The 16,876-nt window shown below is 52.6% G+C and overlaps 1 protein-coding gene across 1 annotated transcript in view; it reads right to left on the reverse strand.

Moving 5' to 3' along the window:
- Positions 1-243: 243 nt before the first annotated feature.
- CNGB1 (cyclic nucleotide gated channel beta 1) overlaps positions 244-16,876 on the reverse strand; it is an 18,487-nt gene continuing 1,854 nt past the window's right edge. Inside the window, exons 3-18 of the mRNA XM_009318866.1 lie at positions 12,408-12,572; positions 11,176-11,333; positions 10,839-11,018; positions 9,864-10,072; positions 8,917-8,967; positions 8,715-8,801; positions 8,283-8,347; positions 7,691-7,813; positions 6,251-6,392; positions 5,849-6,008; positions 5,131-5,228; positions 4,962-5,045; positions 4,426-4,544; positions 3,652-3,798; positions 2,971-3,163; positions 244-294 (exon numbers count right to left, since the gene is read on the reverse strand). Coding sequence (XP_009317141.1) covers positions 244-294; positions 2,971-3,163; positions 3,652-3,798; positions 4,426-4,544; positions 4,962-5,045; positions 5,131-5,228; positions 5,849-6,008; positions 6,251-6,392; positions 7,691-7,813; positions 8,283-8,347; positions 8,715-8,801; positions 8,917-8,967; positions 9,864-10,072; positions 10,839-11,018; positions 11,176-11,333; positions 12,408-12,572 — 2,032 coding nt within the window. The remainder of the gene's footprint in view (positions 295-2,970; positions 3,164-3,651; positions 3,799-4,425; positions 4,545-4,961; positions 5,046-5,130; positions 5,229-5,848; positions 6,009-6,250; positions 6,393-7,690; positions 7,814-8,282; positions 8,348-8,714; positions 8,802-8,916; positions 8,968-9,863; positions 10,073-10,838; positions 11,019-11,175; positions 11,334-12,407; positions 12,573-16,876) is intronic.

The raw sequence follows: 16,876 nt of genomic DNA on the forward strand, positions 1-16,876 counted from the left end.
GCAAAACCTGCCCCAGCTTTTCCTCCAGAGGGTGGAAACTGGCTCCTCTCGATGGAGCCAGCAGTAGCATGGAGACCTGGCCAGCCAAAGCCTTGGGCAGGGTCTGCATCGTCTCACCTGGCACTGTCTCGCCCATCACTTTTCGCCGCCTCTCAGCTCACCAGCAACTCGCTCCGGTTGGCTCTGGGTTCGAGGAAGATGAGAAACTGTTGGTGCTGGAGGAAGATCAGACACCTTGAGCCATCAGCCGGGTGTGCTGGCTGCTGACCAGGCAGTCGCCTTCTCATCCAGCGCCTGGTACCAGCACGGTTGGGAGAGTACCTTCACAAGCACCCCGTTGCAGCGATGAGCAGGACCAGAGTGGCTTCTCCGTGGGAAACACGGCCAAGAGCCAACAAAGCGACCGAAAGGGGCTGGAAATTGGCTGCTGGAAATGCGGCAGGTCACTGAGGACCGGCAATGAGCGCACGGGACCACCTGCATGCTCGTGCAGGCTATGGACTCTGGCCCGATTCTGAAACGCTGGCTGGGAGAGGAGAGCACTTACTGCAGTTCTCTTTCCCGTGCCAGCTGGAAACCGACACGGCTTCTCCCTTCCTGCGCTCGGTTTATCCCTCCGGCAGTGGCAGGCTGGTGCACCCGTGGAAACCCAGGGCTGGAAGGGATCTCCAGGAACATCTCATCCAGGATTGTGCTTCTCCATCCCTGAAAGATGCTCATCAAATCTCTCCGTAACAGCCACCGGCAACGGAGAGCCCACCACCTCCCTGGGGTGGACGGCTGGCAGGAACTCCCCTTCCCAGCAGCAAACCCCAGGTGGTCTCGGCACCACGCAGGGACCCTCAAGCATCTTGCAGTCTGTGCACACCAGGACGGACCTCGGCCTTCTCGTGACAGCATGATTCAGCCTGTGCTTGGCTTGTGTGCATAGTCCACATCCTTTTTGGATGAATCACTCTCCAACTGCTGCTGACAACCTTCAGCCCAACAGAGAGACCTTGTTGTTTTTCTCCCCGGTTGTTTCTGGCCAAGCAGTGACTCGGCTGTCAGAGGTGAATAACTCTTCACACTATCTGAACACTCGCTAACCATCCAGAGCCATAAAAAGCAATTTCTTCAGCGCTCCCTCTCTGTAAGGCTGGATTTTGAAGCAAGAGGGCTGGTCTGAGATTTAGGGGGAATATTCATAAAGATGCTCAATAAAAATAGATCTCCAGAGCACAGATACCTTGTACGGTTCTGGGTCATATGGCAGAGGGTTTTATCAACAGTGAGTGAAGATCTAGGCAGAAAAGAAAGGCAGATCCTACCCACAGCACTTAGCGAAGCCTACAGCCACTGCGTGGAAATCGTTAACAACAAAAAGCTTCTACCCCAGGCATTTGCCTGACTCCTACTCCTGCCCCAGGACCTGCTTGTTTTTCATTTCTCTTCCTTTTTCTCTTCTTCTTTCTCCGAAATCTCAGCAGCAAGGATTTCTTCCTCTTCTTGTGCCGTAGAAATCACACGAATGGTGACTAAACTATCAGAAGATTTTGAGGATATTTCTTCTCCCGGGCCAGTGGGTGCTTTGTTGGAGATGACAGGCGATCTCCGGTGCACTGGTGATTTCGGTGGAATCGGACTGACGCTGGAATCCTACAATCATAAAAAAAAAAACAAACAACAACCAGGGCAAAATCAACCTTAGCAGACCCTTGTCCACCACCCCGAACCACGGCGTCTGAGCTGTGCAAAGCCAGGCAGGCGTTTTGAGGAGTTTCACCGCGCCGGACCTCATCATCGGGATGTCAGCTTGCTGCCAGAGATGACCCCTGTGAGAAAGGCAGCTGGATTATATCCTGCACATCTTGAGAGAAGTGTACAGAGATGAGTGCAACGCTCACACCTCCTGCGCTAGCTCTTGTTTTGCTCCCGAAGCATCTGGAGGGGTTGATCTTGGCAAAAGCTTGGCAGAAGCGTTGTTGTGAGGGAGCAGCCCTGGACTGCCCTGTCTTAAAACCTCCTTTAGAGAGGAGCCTCAGAAACCTCACCTACGTGCCATGGACAGGGCTGTCCTTCTAGTGGGGTCCTGCTAACCCCATTAGCGAGGTTAGCTCCTAATACGTGCACCCTCCGATGACGGGTCTCGTTGCCACTACTGTATAGACCACGGGGTGCCACTGTTCACCGCTGCCTTTAACTGGTTATTAATTAGTGTTAAGCACTGCAGTGTGTGAAGCCTCGTCGTGCTTTTGTGAAGGACTGCAGAAACGCAGTCACGCTCAGCGTCTCCCTGGAGATTTACCCAGCCTCAAGGCCACCGCGCACTCCCTATCAGCTGCTCTTTCACCTCCCTGTACACGTCCAGATGTGATAGTCTGCATAACTCCATGGTGGGAAGAGTAACAACAAGGTCTGCATGGAGATACGACCTTTTTTACGAGTTCAGCGGAGACACTTGGAAGGGGGGGGCGGGAAGAGCAGGGCTACTTTCTTTTTCAGTTGCTCGACAAAAAAGCGAGGGTGATTTGACTGCAGCTCATGCAGAGCTGGCAGGATGGCGTGCCTGCTGCTGGGGGCCTCGGCCCCAACCACACTGTGAAAGCTTTGCAAATATTGACTGGCCTGTGGATGCTGAATACCAGTATCACCCTCCGTCCCGCCAGCACATCGATTAATTACGAGTGGCTCTGTCTCTGTGGCACAGCCCAGCTAGAAACTAGACTCAGGCTTAGCATAGCTGGGCAAAAAGTCAAGGTATTTCCCTTCTGTGTTGCAAAACAAACCCTGTGAGACAATGACACTCTCCCAAGGCCGTGTGTAAGATGCTGGACCACCACTTCCCATTTGCCTGCGCTACGTCAGGCCCCGATGACCTGAGCTCACTCCTTTAAGGCACCTTAATGACAGTCTCTGGAGCTGGTCGGGGAGAGCAGCAGCTTGGCATCTAAGGAAGCAAAGCCAAATTGCCATCCTCCCCATGCTGACCTGCGTCGCCTGCGTCGCCTTCAGCTCCTTCAGCCTCCACTGGAGCTGCGCCAGCGGCCCTTTTCGCCCCGTCCTCCCCATGGCGGCCAGGGCAGCCCGGAAGAGCTTCGGGGTGCTAGCTTTCGGGCGGATGATCAGCGGGTCTCCGGGTGCTCCCTTCTCATCTTTGCGTTTATTGTTTTGCAGCATTCTCCTACAGCAAGGAAAAGGAGAGATGATTTCAGTCCGGGGACATGTTATATTAGCTTGATTTTATAATGCAGAAAAATCAGACTTTAAAAGGACAGGAATTTTTTACGCCTTAGGAAGGACAGAACAACAAATCTAAGTAATGCTAAAAACTAAAGTGAATGTTTTAACAGATTTTTTTAAATGAATGCACTTTGGCCGCGTTGGTTCCCGAGTTGCACCCGCTTTTAGCGGTGAAGCTTCGCGGCGGGGCTGGGCTGGCTCTGGGCACCTCCGGCCTCCCCAGCCCAGCGGTGAGGGACGGGTGCCCTCTGCCGAAGCGCGGCAGCTCCAGCCCGGCTCTCCTCCGGGGACGTGTGCCTAATGCCTGGTGCCTGCAGCGGGAGTTTTCCCAGTGCTTCGCACGGAGAGGAATCTCCTCTGCGATCTTGAAACCTGTGCTCTGCTTTTTTTAAAACCCCACAGGCTAGAAAGCAGCAGCCCGACACGCACTTGGCCTTTTTACGCAGCAGCTTCTGAGACTCGGGATAATGCACCAAAATCTCGTTCAAGTCCTTCTTATCCAAAATGAAGAGGTTAGCAAAGCCGTGAGCTACGACGTTTGCTGTTCGGCGATTTCCCCCTCCTGCCGCCAGCAAGCTGAGGGAGACATGGCGAGACGTTAACGCTGTTATTAACGGGCTCAGCACAGTATTTGTCATTTAAAACCTCCCTTTTCCCATCGTGTCCCCCCACCTCTCTCTTTCAGAGGACTCCGAGTTTAATTTTCACCCCCAGTGAAATTTTCCAAGCCCAATTTTTAAAGACTGCTGGGAAACGTTGGCATGGAGCGCTACATAAAAAATGATTTGCCTGTTTGAAGGTTTAAATGTTGCATTTTACACCACTCTAGCGTCTGCTGGGCTACAGGGAGGCAAACTCTATCACTGTGTTACAAATGCTACAGGACTTTACATGCCCATGAAATGGGCAGATTAATGGCTGGGAGGCTGTTTTATTGAAACATCTTTTCTGATTCATTTTCCCATCCCTCCATATACCTCTGCTTACTGTCACTAGCTCCCCAGGCAGAAAACATCACAGTGACAAAAACAGCGGAAAAGCTCCAAGAAAAAAGCTGTAATTTGTGCAGCAGATGCTGCTCAGTGCTCGTGGCTCTCAATCACAACGATTAATCAGGGTGTTGCTGATCTCCCCACCTCCCACCCTCCTCGCCCAGAGCCCACAAGCTGTATTTCCCCGGCTCCCTGGCCATGCTTCACCCACCTTATTTCTCCAAACACGGATCCGGGTTTCAGAGTCACCAGCACGGTTTTGCCATCGGGTCCCCCCAGCACTTGCACTTGTCCTGCCTGAATAATGTACATCTCGCGGCCGATCTCTCCCTGCAATGAAGATGGGTGCTGCGTGGGGTGCCCAGAAACAGGGAGACCTTATGGATGCCCTAACCTGCATCTTGCTGGAAACCTCCACGACCATACTGCCCTCTCCAAGCTCTCAAAACGCTTTGTCCTGATGTTGCCCACTCCCGAGCATCCTCATCTAAGCATCCCAAAGTCCCCTCCAGCTCGGCAGGCTCTTCCCATCTCTCCTGCTGTTCATGGCTGCAGCAGAAGAGGTCAGTCTTTGCACGAGACCAGCTGCAACCGAGGATGTTTTTGCTCTGAATTCCCTCCCTGTGAAGCGGCTTGATGCCACGGTGATGGGCCAGGCCTGGGTTTCTCTGCTCTGCATTGCTCCTAGTGCCCTGCGCAGCCTGGCCATGACACCGGGGATGGCAGGGCACCCGAGCATCTCATTACCTTCTTACACACGTAGTCATTAGGCAGGTAGACCACCGATCTGAGCCGCTTCAGCATGTCGAAGACCATCTGCCTGTCACAGCCCTGAGCCCAAACAGAGCCAACAGTGCCGTTAGTCTGCGCTGGCATGCCAGGCTCCACTGGCCGGGACCCGCGCTGCAGAGGGTACCTGGAAGAGGGCCACTTTGCTCACGATGTTGTAGTTCACGTTGATGGCCATGTCCAGCCTCATCTTGTCCGGCAGCTGCACCAGCAGCTCTGACTCATCTGTGAGACGAAGCAGAAAACTGGCTGTTACCAGCACTTGATCCGAGAGTGCGTCCTTGGCGTGGCCGTGGGAAAGCAGCCCGCATTTTGGTGGCAGAGGGCAGGAGCCAGCATGCCCAGAAGGGTGTCCTCCAGCCTCTGCCCACCCAGCAACCTGCAGGTCTAAAGCCAACAGGTGATGGAGAGCCACCCTTTGCGTTATCCCTGCCCCGACAGCTCTCAGAGGCAGACCGGTAAGCCCAAGCCAGCATCTTTCTTGGCCAGGAGAGTGGGCGCGGAGGTCCTGCCTGATGATTTACTGGTAGGGTGGGCTAGTGGGTTTGCTGTTGGACACACTCTGGCCAGCGATTGCCAGTCACTGCCCTCTCCCCGGGGACCGTCAGCTGGGATGCTGGATGTGGTGCGCTATGAGTGATGCCGGGTCACCGAGGTGCTGCGACCTGGTGGCAGCCTATATACTCTATTGGTGGGCAAACAAGCCCGTATAGCAAAGGGTAAAACAAGCCACCCCCCGCCCCGAAACTGTGGTGCTGTCTGGCAGTATTTTTTCAGCTCTGCAAAACAACCGCAGTAAAACACATGTGGTGCAAGTGTTGACCCTCGGAGCACTTGGATCTCACCTAGCATGCCTTGCGAATGCCACGTGTACTCGTACCACATTTTCACCCGGTTCTGAACAGTTTTGGGGATTTTGTAGGAGTTCATGTATTTAATGGTATCGTCCATGCAGCTCCGATAGTAAGTTTGCCCTGCAGTAGCGGCGCCGACCACATCTCTCATCTGAATAGGAGAAAGGGGTGGAAGAGATGTTTTAATTGCTGTCGCTTATCCATCATGCAGGTTAAGCAGTCTAGAGCACATATGCTGAGTCCTAACAGCATCTGCCAAATCCTTTTTGTCTACCACCAAAGCAGAGCAGGTCCTTGCACGGGGAAAACAAACCTGGAGATACAAACCTTTGGACCAACCCCACCGAAACCTTCCCCACCTGAGGCTGGGAACTCCCCCTGACTCCTGCTCACCTGCCCTATCATGATGGAGAAAGCAAAGACGCCTGTGAAGTAGTTCAGCAGCTGAAAGACGATCTCAAACAGCGTCTTGGGGTCCGGCAGGCCCCCGATGGTGATGAGGGTTTTGACTGCCCAGTAGTAGCAGCGGATGTAGCTGGGAGGAAAAGAGGAGGCAGCTTTGAAGGCGTTTCTGGCGTGAAGGCCTGTTTCACCCCTCAGTACCGAGCTCACATCCTCTGGCCATGGCAAGCCAGAGCCTGCTGAGAGTAGGTGGGTGACGAAGGGAAAATTAAGGGGCTGCAGACTCCCCACCACACCTGCAGGTGCTGCTGGAGGTGCTACAGGAGCAGGGGGACGTAGGAACCCTCCAGAAACCTCTGCATGGGATGCTCAGCTACTCTGGCTACTCCCATTTTCTGCTTCTTACAGCTCCACTACCATAGACCAGCAATGCATTTCCAGCAACATTTACAGTTTTAGAAACAGTCAGGGGAAAAAAAGGGTTTGTGAGCAAATTGTTAGCATGGGACTCAGATGTCAAGTGAATTATCGATTCACTGGTCGTGGGCACTCCCTTGGACGGTATAATTACACCTAGAGATAGATACAGATATGTATATCACACAAAATAACTATACAGCAGCAACATTAATGTGGGAAGCTGAGTGCTCAAAGGGAAGGCAACACCCGCACTAAGGCCTCCTGGGTGACAGTCAGTTGTCCCCACCTATACCCACGCCTCACGCTAAGTCTTTAATGCACGTGCCCACCCCTTTTTTTGCAGGAAACTCTTATTTACTGCATGGTGCTAAATTAGTTAAATGTTACTCAGTTTTTATTTTGCCCATGTTGTACAACCTGCAGGCGTGGGCATTCGTTACGAGGCAGCATTCAAGCTTGCGAGCCGAGTGCTCTCCCTGTGGCATCCATCACTGACAGTGCAATGAACCTTTAACACGTGTATCTTGGAAACGCCACGGCGAGGGGACGGGGTGGCCACTGTCGCTGTCTTGCACCCTGGGAATGAGGGCGCTGGTCTGGTCTGAGGGGCCTGACACATGGCACCTAGGACACACAGCTTGAAGCCTCCATCCTGACCTGGCAGCAGCAGGTCAACACGAACAGAAACAGGGCTCACACTGCCATCCTGCTCGGCCAGGGAGCATTCCCTTGCTTCCCAGCACCAGGTTCCCAGTTTTTCAGCCTCTTGGAGCTGTGATTGCCTTTGATCTCAGCCGAACTGCAGCCTCTTTGTCTTGCAGCACTGTATATTACTGCACATCCCATCCCTCCTGTCCCCGTCATTCTCCCTGGCTGCACATCTTCTCCTGGCACCTCCAACTCTTTCCTTCAGGGGTTTTTATGAACCCAGCTGCATCCTAATACCTCCCTTCTTGCTCCAGCTCATCACAGCAAGCTGTGCTATGTGAGGACCCAAGCCCTGGCTTGTACCTGTTTCCTTCCCCATCATAGACCCAGGTGGTAGAGCCCAGTCCCTCGTAGGCTGATGCCCAGTAATAGAGGCAGGAGTTCACGTGCAAGCTGTACAGTAAATAGGCAGTGGTCCGAATCACTCTGCAAAAAAATAGGAAAGAGCAGGAGGGGAGATATGATATGGCGTCTGCTGGGAGAAACACGTCAGGTCCCCCCCGCCATCACAAGGAGCTTCGAAGCGATGAGCCGAGCGCTGACCATGCAGGTCCCGCCAGTGCAGGAACCACAGAGCACCCAAACGTGCGGCCCCGCTGCTCTTTCCCGCAGCCCTGCAGCTACAGAAGTGCCAGAAAAAGCAGCTTATCTGCCGGTGGCTCCTCTTCACCACCAGCACCCCTGTCCCTGCGGGGTCAGGGAGAGGTGATCCTACCCACGTGGGCTCCAGGACCCCCACATCCCACCTGCATCAGCCAACGCCCACGTCAGCCGGTCCAGGGACAGTGGGAAAATAAATCAGAAACCCAGAACGGGTGCACACCAAAGTGAACTTTCTCCCCCCGTAGCAACAGCAACTCCATGCTCCCTCCCTCCCTCCCTCCCTTCCCCTCACCTGTAGATGTAGGCCTTGCTCAGGATAGACTCCAGGCGGCTGTTGAACTCGAAGAAGGCCATGTACTGGGAGGAGAAGGAAAGCAGCGTGCTCCAGCTTCCCGCAGCCCCCGCCGGGAGAGTTACGTCCCCATAAAACCCCACCCCGCCTCTGTTTCCCTCCTGCAGCCCCTCTGCAGCATGAGCTGCCGCAGACAGATTTGGCTCCATCTATAAGTGCCCTTCTATTCAAATGTGAGCGTGTTTTAGGATTGAAATGAAGTGTTTGACCAACAGCCCCGCAAAGCCTTCGGGACGAGACTTCCCATCCATTTTACAGTCCTCTTGTCATCATTGATGAGTCGAGCAAGCCACAGCTTACCCCAACCAGTGTGGGACTCCTTCACATCCCCTGCGACTGGTATTTTGCCTGATTTTGTAAGCTCCAACTCACCTTCAGACAGCGAGGAAAACGCAGGAGTGGGTTGACACCGACTTTGAGGTATAAGAAATCCAGGGGCAGGAGGCACACCACATCCATCTGAAATCCACACAAAGAGAGAAACCTCTGTGGAGACCTGCAGGCACGGTGGGATGAAGCTGCAAGCCATGGCTCAGATTAAAGATTCAGATTAATAAATAAAATTACGTCTAACCTTAAAGCGTTGTGATTGCAGGTAGTTCTCTTTCATGGCCTTTTTATCGGTCTGGTTGGGAATAGGAGGGAGAGAGAGAGAGAGGAAGATTGATCATGGCTTACAGAAAGGAAAGTCATGGCCAACGTGGTCGTGCCTGGCTTTCCTCTTCTGCACCACAACAGGGAAGATGCTCCCTTCGTGCCTGGGAAGGGGAGCAGAGCAAAAGGAGCAGAAGAAGACCTGGCCGTATGCCATCTTCCCATCCTATCTTGGGACATCTTGTGCTTGTTTTGCACCCCAGAGAAAGCACATTGCAGTGCCTGCACCACAAAAATCAGAGTTTACAGGAGAAACCTCCCTGTCTGAATATTTGCATGGGCAATGGGAAGGCTGTACCCTCAAGGTTTTATTTTTCACAGCTTATTTAATTGGGTATGGAAGCCATATCCACTTATCTCAGGCGCATGATCTAGGCATTCAGACTGTAATTGCTTTTGTCATATCGCTAATGCCTTCTGCCTAGCTGTGCTCCTGAGAATTAAACCCAGAGTTTATGCCACCTGCTCACGATTAGCAGTGTACGGCTGCACTGGGGCCGGTCGGCGCGCACCTCACCGCACCACTGGCAGGACCGCCTTGCAGAGCAGCACCCTCCAAGCATCCCTACCCAGGAACGGGGCCGCCATGGACCACATGCTTTCTAGATGGGCTGGTATTGACTTTAGGGGAAAATTAGGTATTTTTGGCGGACAAAAAGACTGCCGGCTTATCCACTACATGGCAGGAGAGATGCTTGCAGTCCTCCAAGAGTGGACACAGCCCTGATGGCCACGGCTGTGGCGGAAGAGCATGGAGAGCTTGATTCAGAGATCAGTGACAAGCGCCATCCACGCGCTCGGGGTGATGGGGATGGGAGGTCCCCGCAGCTGGTCCCCAGCAGCGGGACACAGCATGCTGCCACTCACTATTATGTCTCCCCCCCGGACGAACTGCAGCCGGGTCTGAAAGACGAGGATGTCCAGCAGATAGATGAGGTCGCAGAGGTAGTCCACGAACAGCCAGCAGTGGATGTTTGACGGTGTCTGGTAGGGAAAAGCCCAGCGGACGGGGATCAACCAGCAGTTCCAGTTCCAGGCCATGACAACGAAGAACAGCCACAGCACGTACATCAGGTCTGCGCACAGGGAACCACACCACCATTAGCTGGGCATACATCCCTTGCCCGTGTGAATCCGCTATGCAAAGGGGTTTTCATCCCCTGACCTGCCCTGAGTGCAAGGAGGAAACCTGCGGGTCTCTTATCGATGGCATTTAATTGCAAGTGAGCTGGGCTGTAGATGCAAAGCGAATACCACCAGTTGCAGAGCACATTGCTTTTTATCAGAAAGCTTCTTCTAACTTTGCTGGTTCAACTAGGTTTGCTTTTGCTTTGCTCCCACAACACCGACGACTTTCTCGCTTTGCTTTTTTCCCCTTGAGGCTGTGCTGAGCCAACTGCTGGCTGCCTCAGCTTGGGGGCTGTGAAACGGCTGTGAAATAGCAAGGACTAAGGAAGGAGCTGGGATCCTGTGGGGTGTCCACCAGGCAGTGGATTTTTCCTTTGTGATTTTTATTCCCGTTTGGGGTGTCCACACCACAGGGACAGTGTTTGCCCGCTAAAGAGCCTGAAAAGCAGAAGGCTGCCCCTTCTCTGCCTGGTCCTGCTCCTGACACCCACAGCCATCAGGAAGTATTTAGGCAAGCCTGTGCCTTGCAGGGGAATTTAAAACTCTGGTTTTTTTGGTATACAGATGTAAGCTAAGTTGCTCCTTGCTTAGTTGTCCTCCCTTCTCTACTTCTCATCTTTTCCACCTCCTCGCCTGCTCCCCTCCTTACCCCCTCTTCCCCAGCCCCACCAGCTTGTCCCCAGCCCGGGCGCGTGGCCGTGCTCCATCACTCACTGGTGAGCGGGTCGATGCTGCTGGGGAACTGGTAGTTTTTCAGGTGGTGCAGCCAGGGCCGGTACTTGAACGTGCAGCACAGCATCTCGCAGTAGTGCTCGTCCCCCACTGGCTTGTCCCCCTCCGGCTCCCCTCCCGGGGGAGGCACCGGTGCTGCCACGGGTGCCAGCTTGGCAGGGGCTGGGAGAGGCCACACAGTTATTTTCAAGGGCAGAAAATCATCTTCCGGCAATTTGTTTAAAGGTCTTTAAATTGATAATGAAACAGCTGTCTCCCTGAAAACACAGCGTGTGTGGGGACCCACCAGTTAAGTGCTCCCAGCCCCACTCAAACTCACATGCGTCAGGGGTCTCGTCATCTGAGGTGATATCGAGGTCAGTTAGCTTCTCCTTCACCTTCTCAGTCCTCTCTTTGAAGAGCTTCACCAGCTCCTGAAGCCGGTTGTTGATGATGGAGCTGCTCAGGCTCGTGGCTGAACCGACGCGCTTGGGCATGCTGCAAGGAGACCATCAGGCATTTCATGCAGGTAGGAAAGCACAAGGGCAGGTTCATGACCCATTTTTTAACCTACAGGATCCTGAATTAGGATTTACCCATATTTATTTGGCTGTTGTGTAATCAGAAGAACACAAATAAAGGTGGTTTCAGCAAAATACTGTCAAGCAGCACCAGCCTGAGCCTCATCCTTGCCCTGGGGTGTGAGATGCCCTCAGAGGGACTTGGGAAGCACCAAGATCCCAGGCTGGATTGCACGCGCTTGGGAGAAGATGATTTTGGAAGAACTATGGGATGAAAATGTGCACCAAACCCCTGAATTTATAAACTATATCTTCTCTTTTCAGCCTCTTTATTAAAACTAGGATGGATTCAGACCAGGATGCTTTACCTAGCATGACTGAGAAGCATCAATACGAGGGAGGACAAAAACAAGCTTGTTTGCTGTAGCTCCAGGCCAGTTCGTTGTAATAATTGGCACAACGATTTCTGCCCAGGAAGAAGGCAAAACCCTGCACCATGTGGAGGTGCAGACCTTCCCCAAGACTTTGCTTCCCAGGGAGGGCAGCTCCCTCCAAGGCTGTCCCCCGGGGCTGCAGGCAAGCCAGGACCTGGGGTACGTGATGCACAGCTTGTGCTCACTTCCTACACGGAAGAAAAAGGTTATTTCTCCACAATCAGTGAAAACAAGGCGTCCCCATAGTGCTATAGCATGTGTAGATCAAAGGTGCATCTTCTCGGTGGTTAAACCTCGTCTTAAGGAGAATATTTCTACCTGGATACAGGAAAAACAAGAGAGCAGTTTCTGCTCCAGGGAGCATCGTGATCGTTTTTTTTTGGAGAGGGGGTGCATTACTTGTTACACAGTGCTAGACCAGCTGCGGGCACGGCTCCCTCTCTCTTTGGTATCCCAGCACTTCTAAGATCTTTGCTATTTCCACCCAAGCCCCGGGATCCGAACCCCTGGGAGCTTGGCTGATCCAGAGCCCCTCAGTTCCACCACGCACCTTTCCCTCTGCTTCTCGTCCCAGCCCAGCAGCGCTTCGTCGTGGGACTGGCTCACCTGTCCCTCACCCAGACCATCCGCCGGGGCCGGCAGCTTCCTCCTGTGGACACAAACACAGCAACTGACGCTCGGCTTGTCCCTCATCCTCAGCCAGCTCCTCTCCCTCCTCCTCCTCCTCCTCCCAGGTCTCATCTGTTTCCACTTCCCCTTCACCTGCCAGGGTCAGTGTCCCCCTAATTTTTGGCGTTGCCTGAAGTTAATGGGAGCAAACCACCCTGCTCCTTTGCTGCTAAAGCCCTGTTCCTTCCTGGGCACCACCGAGCCCACGGCTGCACGGGCATGCAGCCACCTGGCCCATTTTGCAACCCGTTTTGGGCACCTGGCAAGACGCACAGAGGGCAGGCACCGCGCTGGGCTCGTCCCCAGTGCCGCACCATCACGCCACTGCACTTCAAGAGGCAGGCAAGGAAAATGCAATACCGGTGAGGTGGAGCAAAAAAGTGAAATCTGGACAAAAGGGAGGGTACTGGGGACACCGCCCAGCTCTGAGCTGGCTCCGTGGCACCTTAAACTTCTGAGACAAAGAGCGAGTTGCAGAGCAACGGGTACGTAACATGGACCCTTTAATGGCTGCAGACACCTGCAAAGCCAAGTGCAAAATGCAACAGCTAAGAACGGCTCCAGGTTCAAGAGGAGCACTATAAATGCTGTCCTGGCAATGCTGAACCAGTGGCAGCTGATACCTTCCTAGAAGATGTGTCCTGACACAGCTGGTGGCTCCTTTTGGCACAGACGGGTTTCTGGGACTACTTCCTTACATGTGGGCAAGCAACGCGGCAGAAAGAGATCTCAATATGAAGATGACAATCGCGACAAAAATCTGGTTTGCAAACCTGCAGTCAAGTCCAGAGTTTCAACTGCGACAAAGAAATTGTCTTCCGCCACCACAGCTGTTGCTCTAAATTAACCAGGATTTCACTGACCCTGGTGCAAAATGGCTCAGTGCCGCATGTGGAGCAGGAGCAAGCAGGACGCTGAGGGAGGTCGTCCTGCCATCGCAAGTCTCCTGAAGAAAGCCAAATGTGATGAACCCACCCGCCGCCAGCCTCGCTGGCTCTCAGGCGTGCCATGCTGGGAAGGGGAGCAGATGAACAAGACCAACGAAACCTTCATTCCCCAAGTGCGCAGCACAGGGGCAGAGGAAAACCACCAACCCCCCTGTTAAAGTACCCTCAGATGTGGGTGGAGAGGTTCCGAAAACCACATCAGTTTGGAGAAAGAGGCCTGCCAAGGTTCGTGATGTTGTTAGGACAACATCCATCGCCTCTCACTGGTCTCCAGCTGCCCTTCCCCTGCCTCTGCCCCTCGAGGCACCACTCTGCCCCATTGCCCATCCCCATCCATGAGCAAGCCCAAGATGCCTACATCGGCAGCCCAATGGCCTCTTGCTCTGTAAGGGGGACCCTGCAGAGAAGGTATCGCCGTCCCCCCCTCTTTGCCTGTGGCATGGCTCCCCACGGGCCACAGAGCTCGCGTGGTCACCCTCCAAGCACATGCAAAGCTGTGTGTGTCAGCATCCATCTGGGAAAAAAAAAGCTTCTTTTTGCTTCATATTAATGGCTGCCCTCAGAAAGATGTAAAAGGAAATAAATGTCCCCAGGAAGGCTGTAATTCCAGAGGTGCAGGAAACATCCCTTGATATTCTGCAGTGCCTGTAGTTCACCTGCGTTCCCAGCAGATGCAGACATGAGAAGGAGCAGGAGCTACCCAAAAAGCAACGCAAACTTCAGCGGATTTTGGAAACTGGTGGGTGAAGGGCTCAGAGGGAACCTGGAATGTTACATTAAGTCCCATGGAGAAGCTCACATATGTCCAAAACCCTGGCAGGTCTAGCAGTTTCTTAGTCATCCATGGGAAAAAAGGAACCTGCGTGATAAGCCCCTGGAAAACATTCAGTCCTTTGATACATTCCAGCTGCAGGGGACATTTTTTGGGACAGGACCTCCAGACCGCTGGTCAGAATGGCACTAAACCCCAGATTTTTTTCCACTGATGCATGAAGACTTCAAACCGCATCTCCTACAATACAAAGTGACCCAAGAGACGCATAGCTAGTGAAGAGGAGGAGTGCGTGTAGACCAAGTAAAAGCTAAAGGTGAAAGATTAAATACATAATTAAATGATTAAATTAATAATAAATTAATAGTCAATAAACTGAGACGTGGAAATGCACAGCACAGGTAGAAAGAGCTGCACGAACCCCCTTGCACAAACACGCAGGAAGCACAAGTATGCAGGATTTGAATACAAGCAATAAAAATGCAAACCGCCACCTCAAGAGGCCAGGTAGAGAGTGCAATTGCCTAAATAAAGGTATAGGGTGAGCGACACGAGGCTGTCAGCTGCTGCCTGGGCTTGGCCATTGGTGTGGACCGTGGGTCACTGCTCTGATGCTGCCCTGAAGCAAAGCCTCCAGCTACGCTCCGGTAGCTCTGCGCCCGGCCACCACGCAACCGTCCACTCAACAGCCAGCCGTGATGGAAGACCTTGTCGCAGCCTAAACATTGCTCCATTTTTCAATGCCCTTGGAAAGCTGCGGCCGTAAGCACCGGGCTGTCCTGCGCCTGCCTAGAGCAATGTGGGGTGCACAGGGTCCCTCACAGAGGCACTGCCCATATGGCATCGTCCGGTGTATCCTAGTATTTATTGCCTGCAAGAGCCTGTTTCCAGGCATCAGTTAGACAACATGTGGCTCTTCTGCGGTGAGTCTTTCGCGACTGTCTAAACGTTAACCCTAATCCTTCGCAGCCCCACACAGGAAAAAACTCAAGACTGTGGCCAATAGAAGTGACTTAGGATAAATGGATGATTGCTCAATGCGGAGTTGATGCCCTCTTCCTCTGAAAACACCAGCCAGAGCCGAGCGCTTTCCTTCTGGTTCAGAATGATGTAATTTTATTTCTTTATGTAGCGAAACAGGAGTTGCTTGCTTTTAAAAATCTCCAGCTCTACCAAGGGACCTCCAGTGTTGTCTTGAGAGACGCTACCTGCAGACATGGCAGAAAGGTCCATATGCTCATACTGCATATATGACTGCCTTTAAGAAATTGGTAGAAAATAGCATGAGAAAACTGAGGTGCTGCAAAAATATAGCTCTACTGGGGAACCATAGGATCATAGTGGTTAAACATTGGAACAGGCTGCCCCGGGGAGCGGGTGAGTCACCATCCCTGGAAGTATTTAAAAGACGGGTAGATGAGGCGCTTAGGGACATGGTTTAGTGGGCATGGGGGTGTTGGGTTGACGGTTGGACTCGATGATCTTGGAGGTCTCTTCCAACCTTAATGATTCTATGATTCTATAGAATAGTTTGGGTTGGAAGGGACCTCTGAAGCCCCTCTAGTCCAACCCCCCTGCCATGGGCAGGGACATCTCCCACTAGATCAGGTTGCTCAGAGCCCCGTCCAACCTGACCTGGGATGTTTCCAGGGATGGGGCATCCACCACCTCTCTGGGCAACCTGGGCCAGTGTTTCACCACCCTCAGCGTAAAACATTTCTTCCTTCTATCTAGTCTGAATCTACCCCCCTTTAGTTTAAAGCCATTCCCCCTCGTCCTGTCGCAACAGGCCCTGCTAAAAAGTTTGCCACCATCTTTTTTATAAGCCCCTTTAAGTACTGACAGGATGTGAGCCTCGACCGCTCTCCAGCGACGAGCTGCTTGTCACAGGAAAATTTTCATCGCTGGGCTAATAGAAAAAAGGCAGTGAGATTCAGCAGGTTTTAAATAATTGGCCTCTTAACGCTGCCAGTGTTTGCACTGCAGGTGTTTCATATGACTCCTTGGGCTCTGCTTTCCCAGTTTAAAAAGCTGTTCAACAGACTGGATTATGGACATTTTTACCATCTTAGTTTCAATACCTTCAGGAGCTTGTTTACTAAAAGATCCAACCAAAGTGAGCGTGGATATAACACCTGGTTTTCAGCACAGAAAAAAAACACCTTGGTTTTTGTTTTTAATCCTCTTCAAGAATGAGCCTCAAAAAAACACTAACAACCAAAAACCCATCAGCTTCCTCCAGCTTCAGTTTAAAAGCTCAGTTTTAATCCTCCCCTCTCCGAGCATCCTTGATCCGAAGACACACAAAGCCAGGTGGGAGATGCTGCAAACCCTTCCAGCAAAAACGCAAGAAGAAAATTGTTGTTTTTCATGATGAAGACCCGTATCCAGCACACAGAACCCCCGCGCTCCAAATTTGGGAGCGCAGACACTCGTGTCAACAGACAAATGGGATCTGACCACAACCTGGGGATCGAGCCCATCTCCAGTAGGACACACAGACAGGGCTGTCCCTGGCCCCCGAAAGCTTTAAACAAAATTTAACCATTTAATTAAAAAATGCAAACAAGAGGCAAGGCTTTTGCCATCTCCCCTGCCTTGTATGGGGGTGACACCCGCTGCACATACATCCCCCCGGCTCACTGCCCAAACCCGCCAGAAACGGGTTGCTCTATATGGTTGAATAAATTTTCCTGTA

The sequence above is a fragment of the Pygoscelis adeliae genome, unplaced genomic scaffold, assembly GCF_000699105.1.
Source record: "Pygoscelis adeliae isolate BGI_AS28 unplaced genomic scaffold, ASM69910v1 Scaffold622, whole genome shotgun sequence".
In the NCBI taxonomy this organism is placed as follows: Eukaryota; Metazoa; Chordata; class Aves; order Sphenisciformes; family Spheniscidae; genus Pygoscelis; species Pygoscelis adeliae.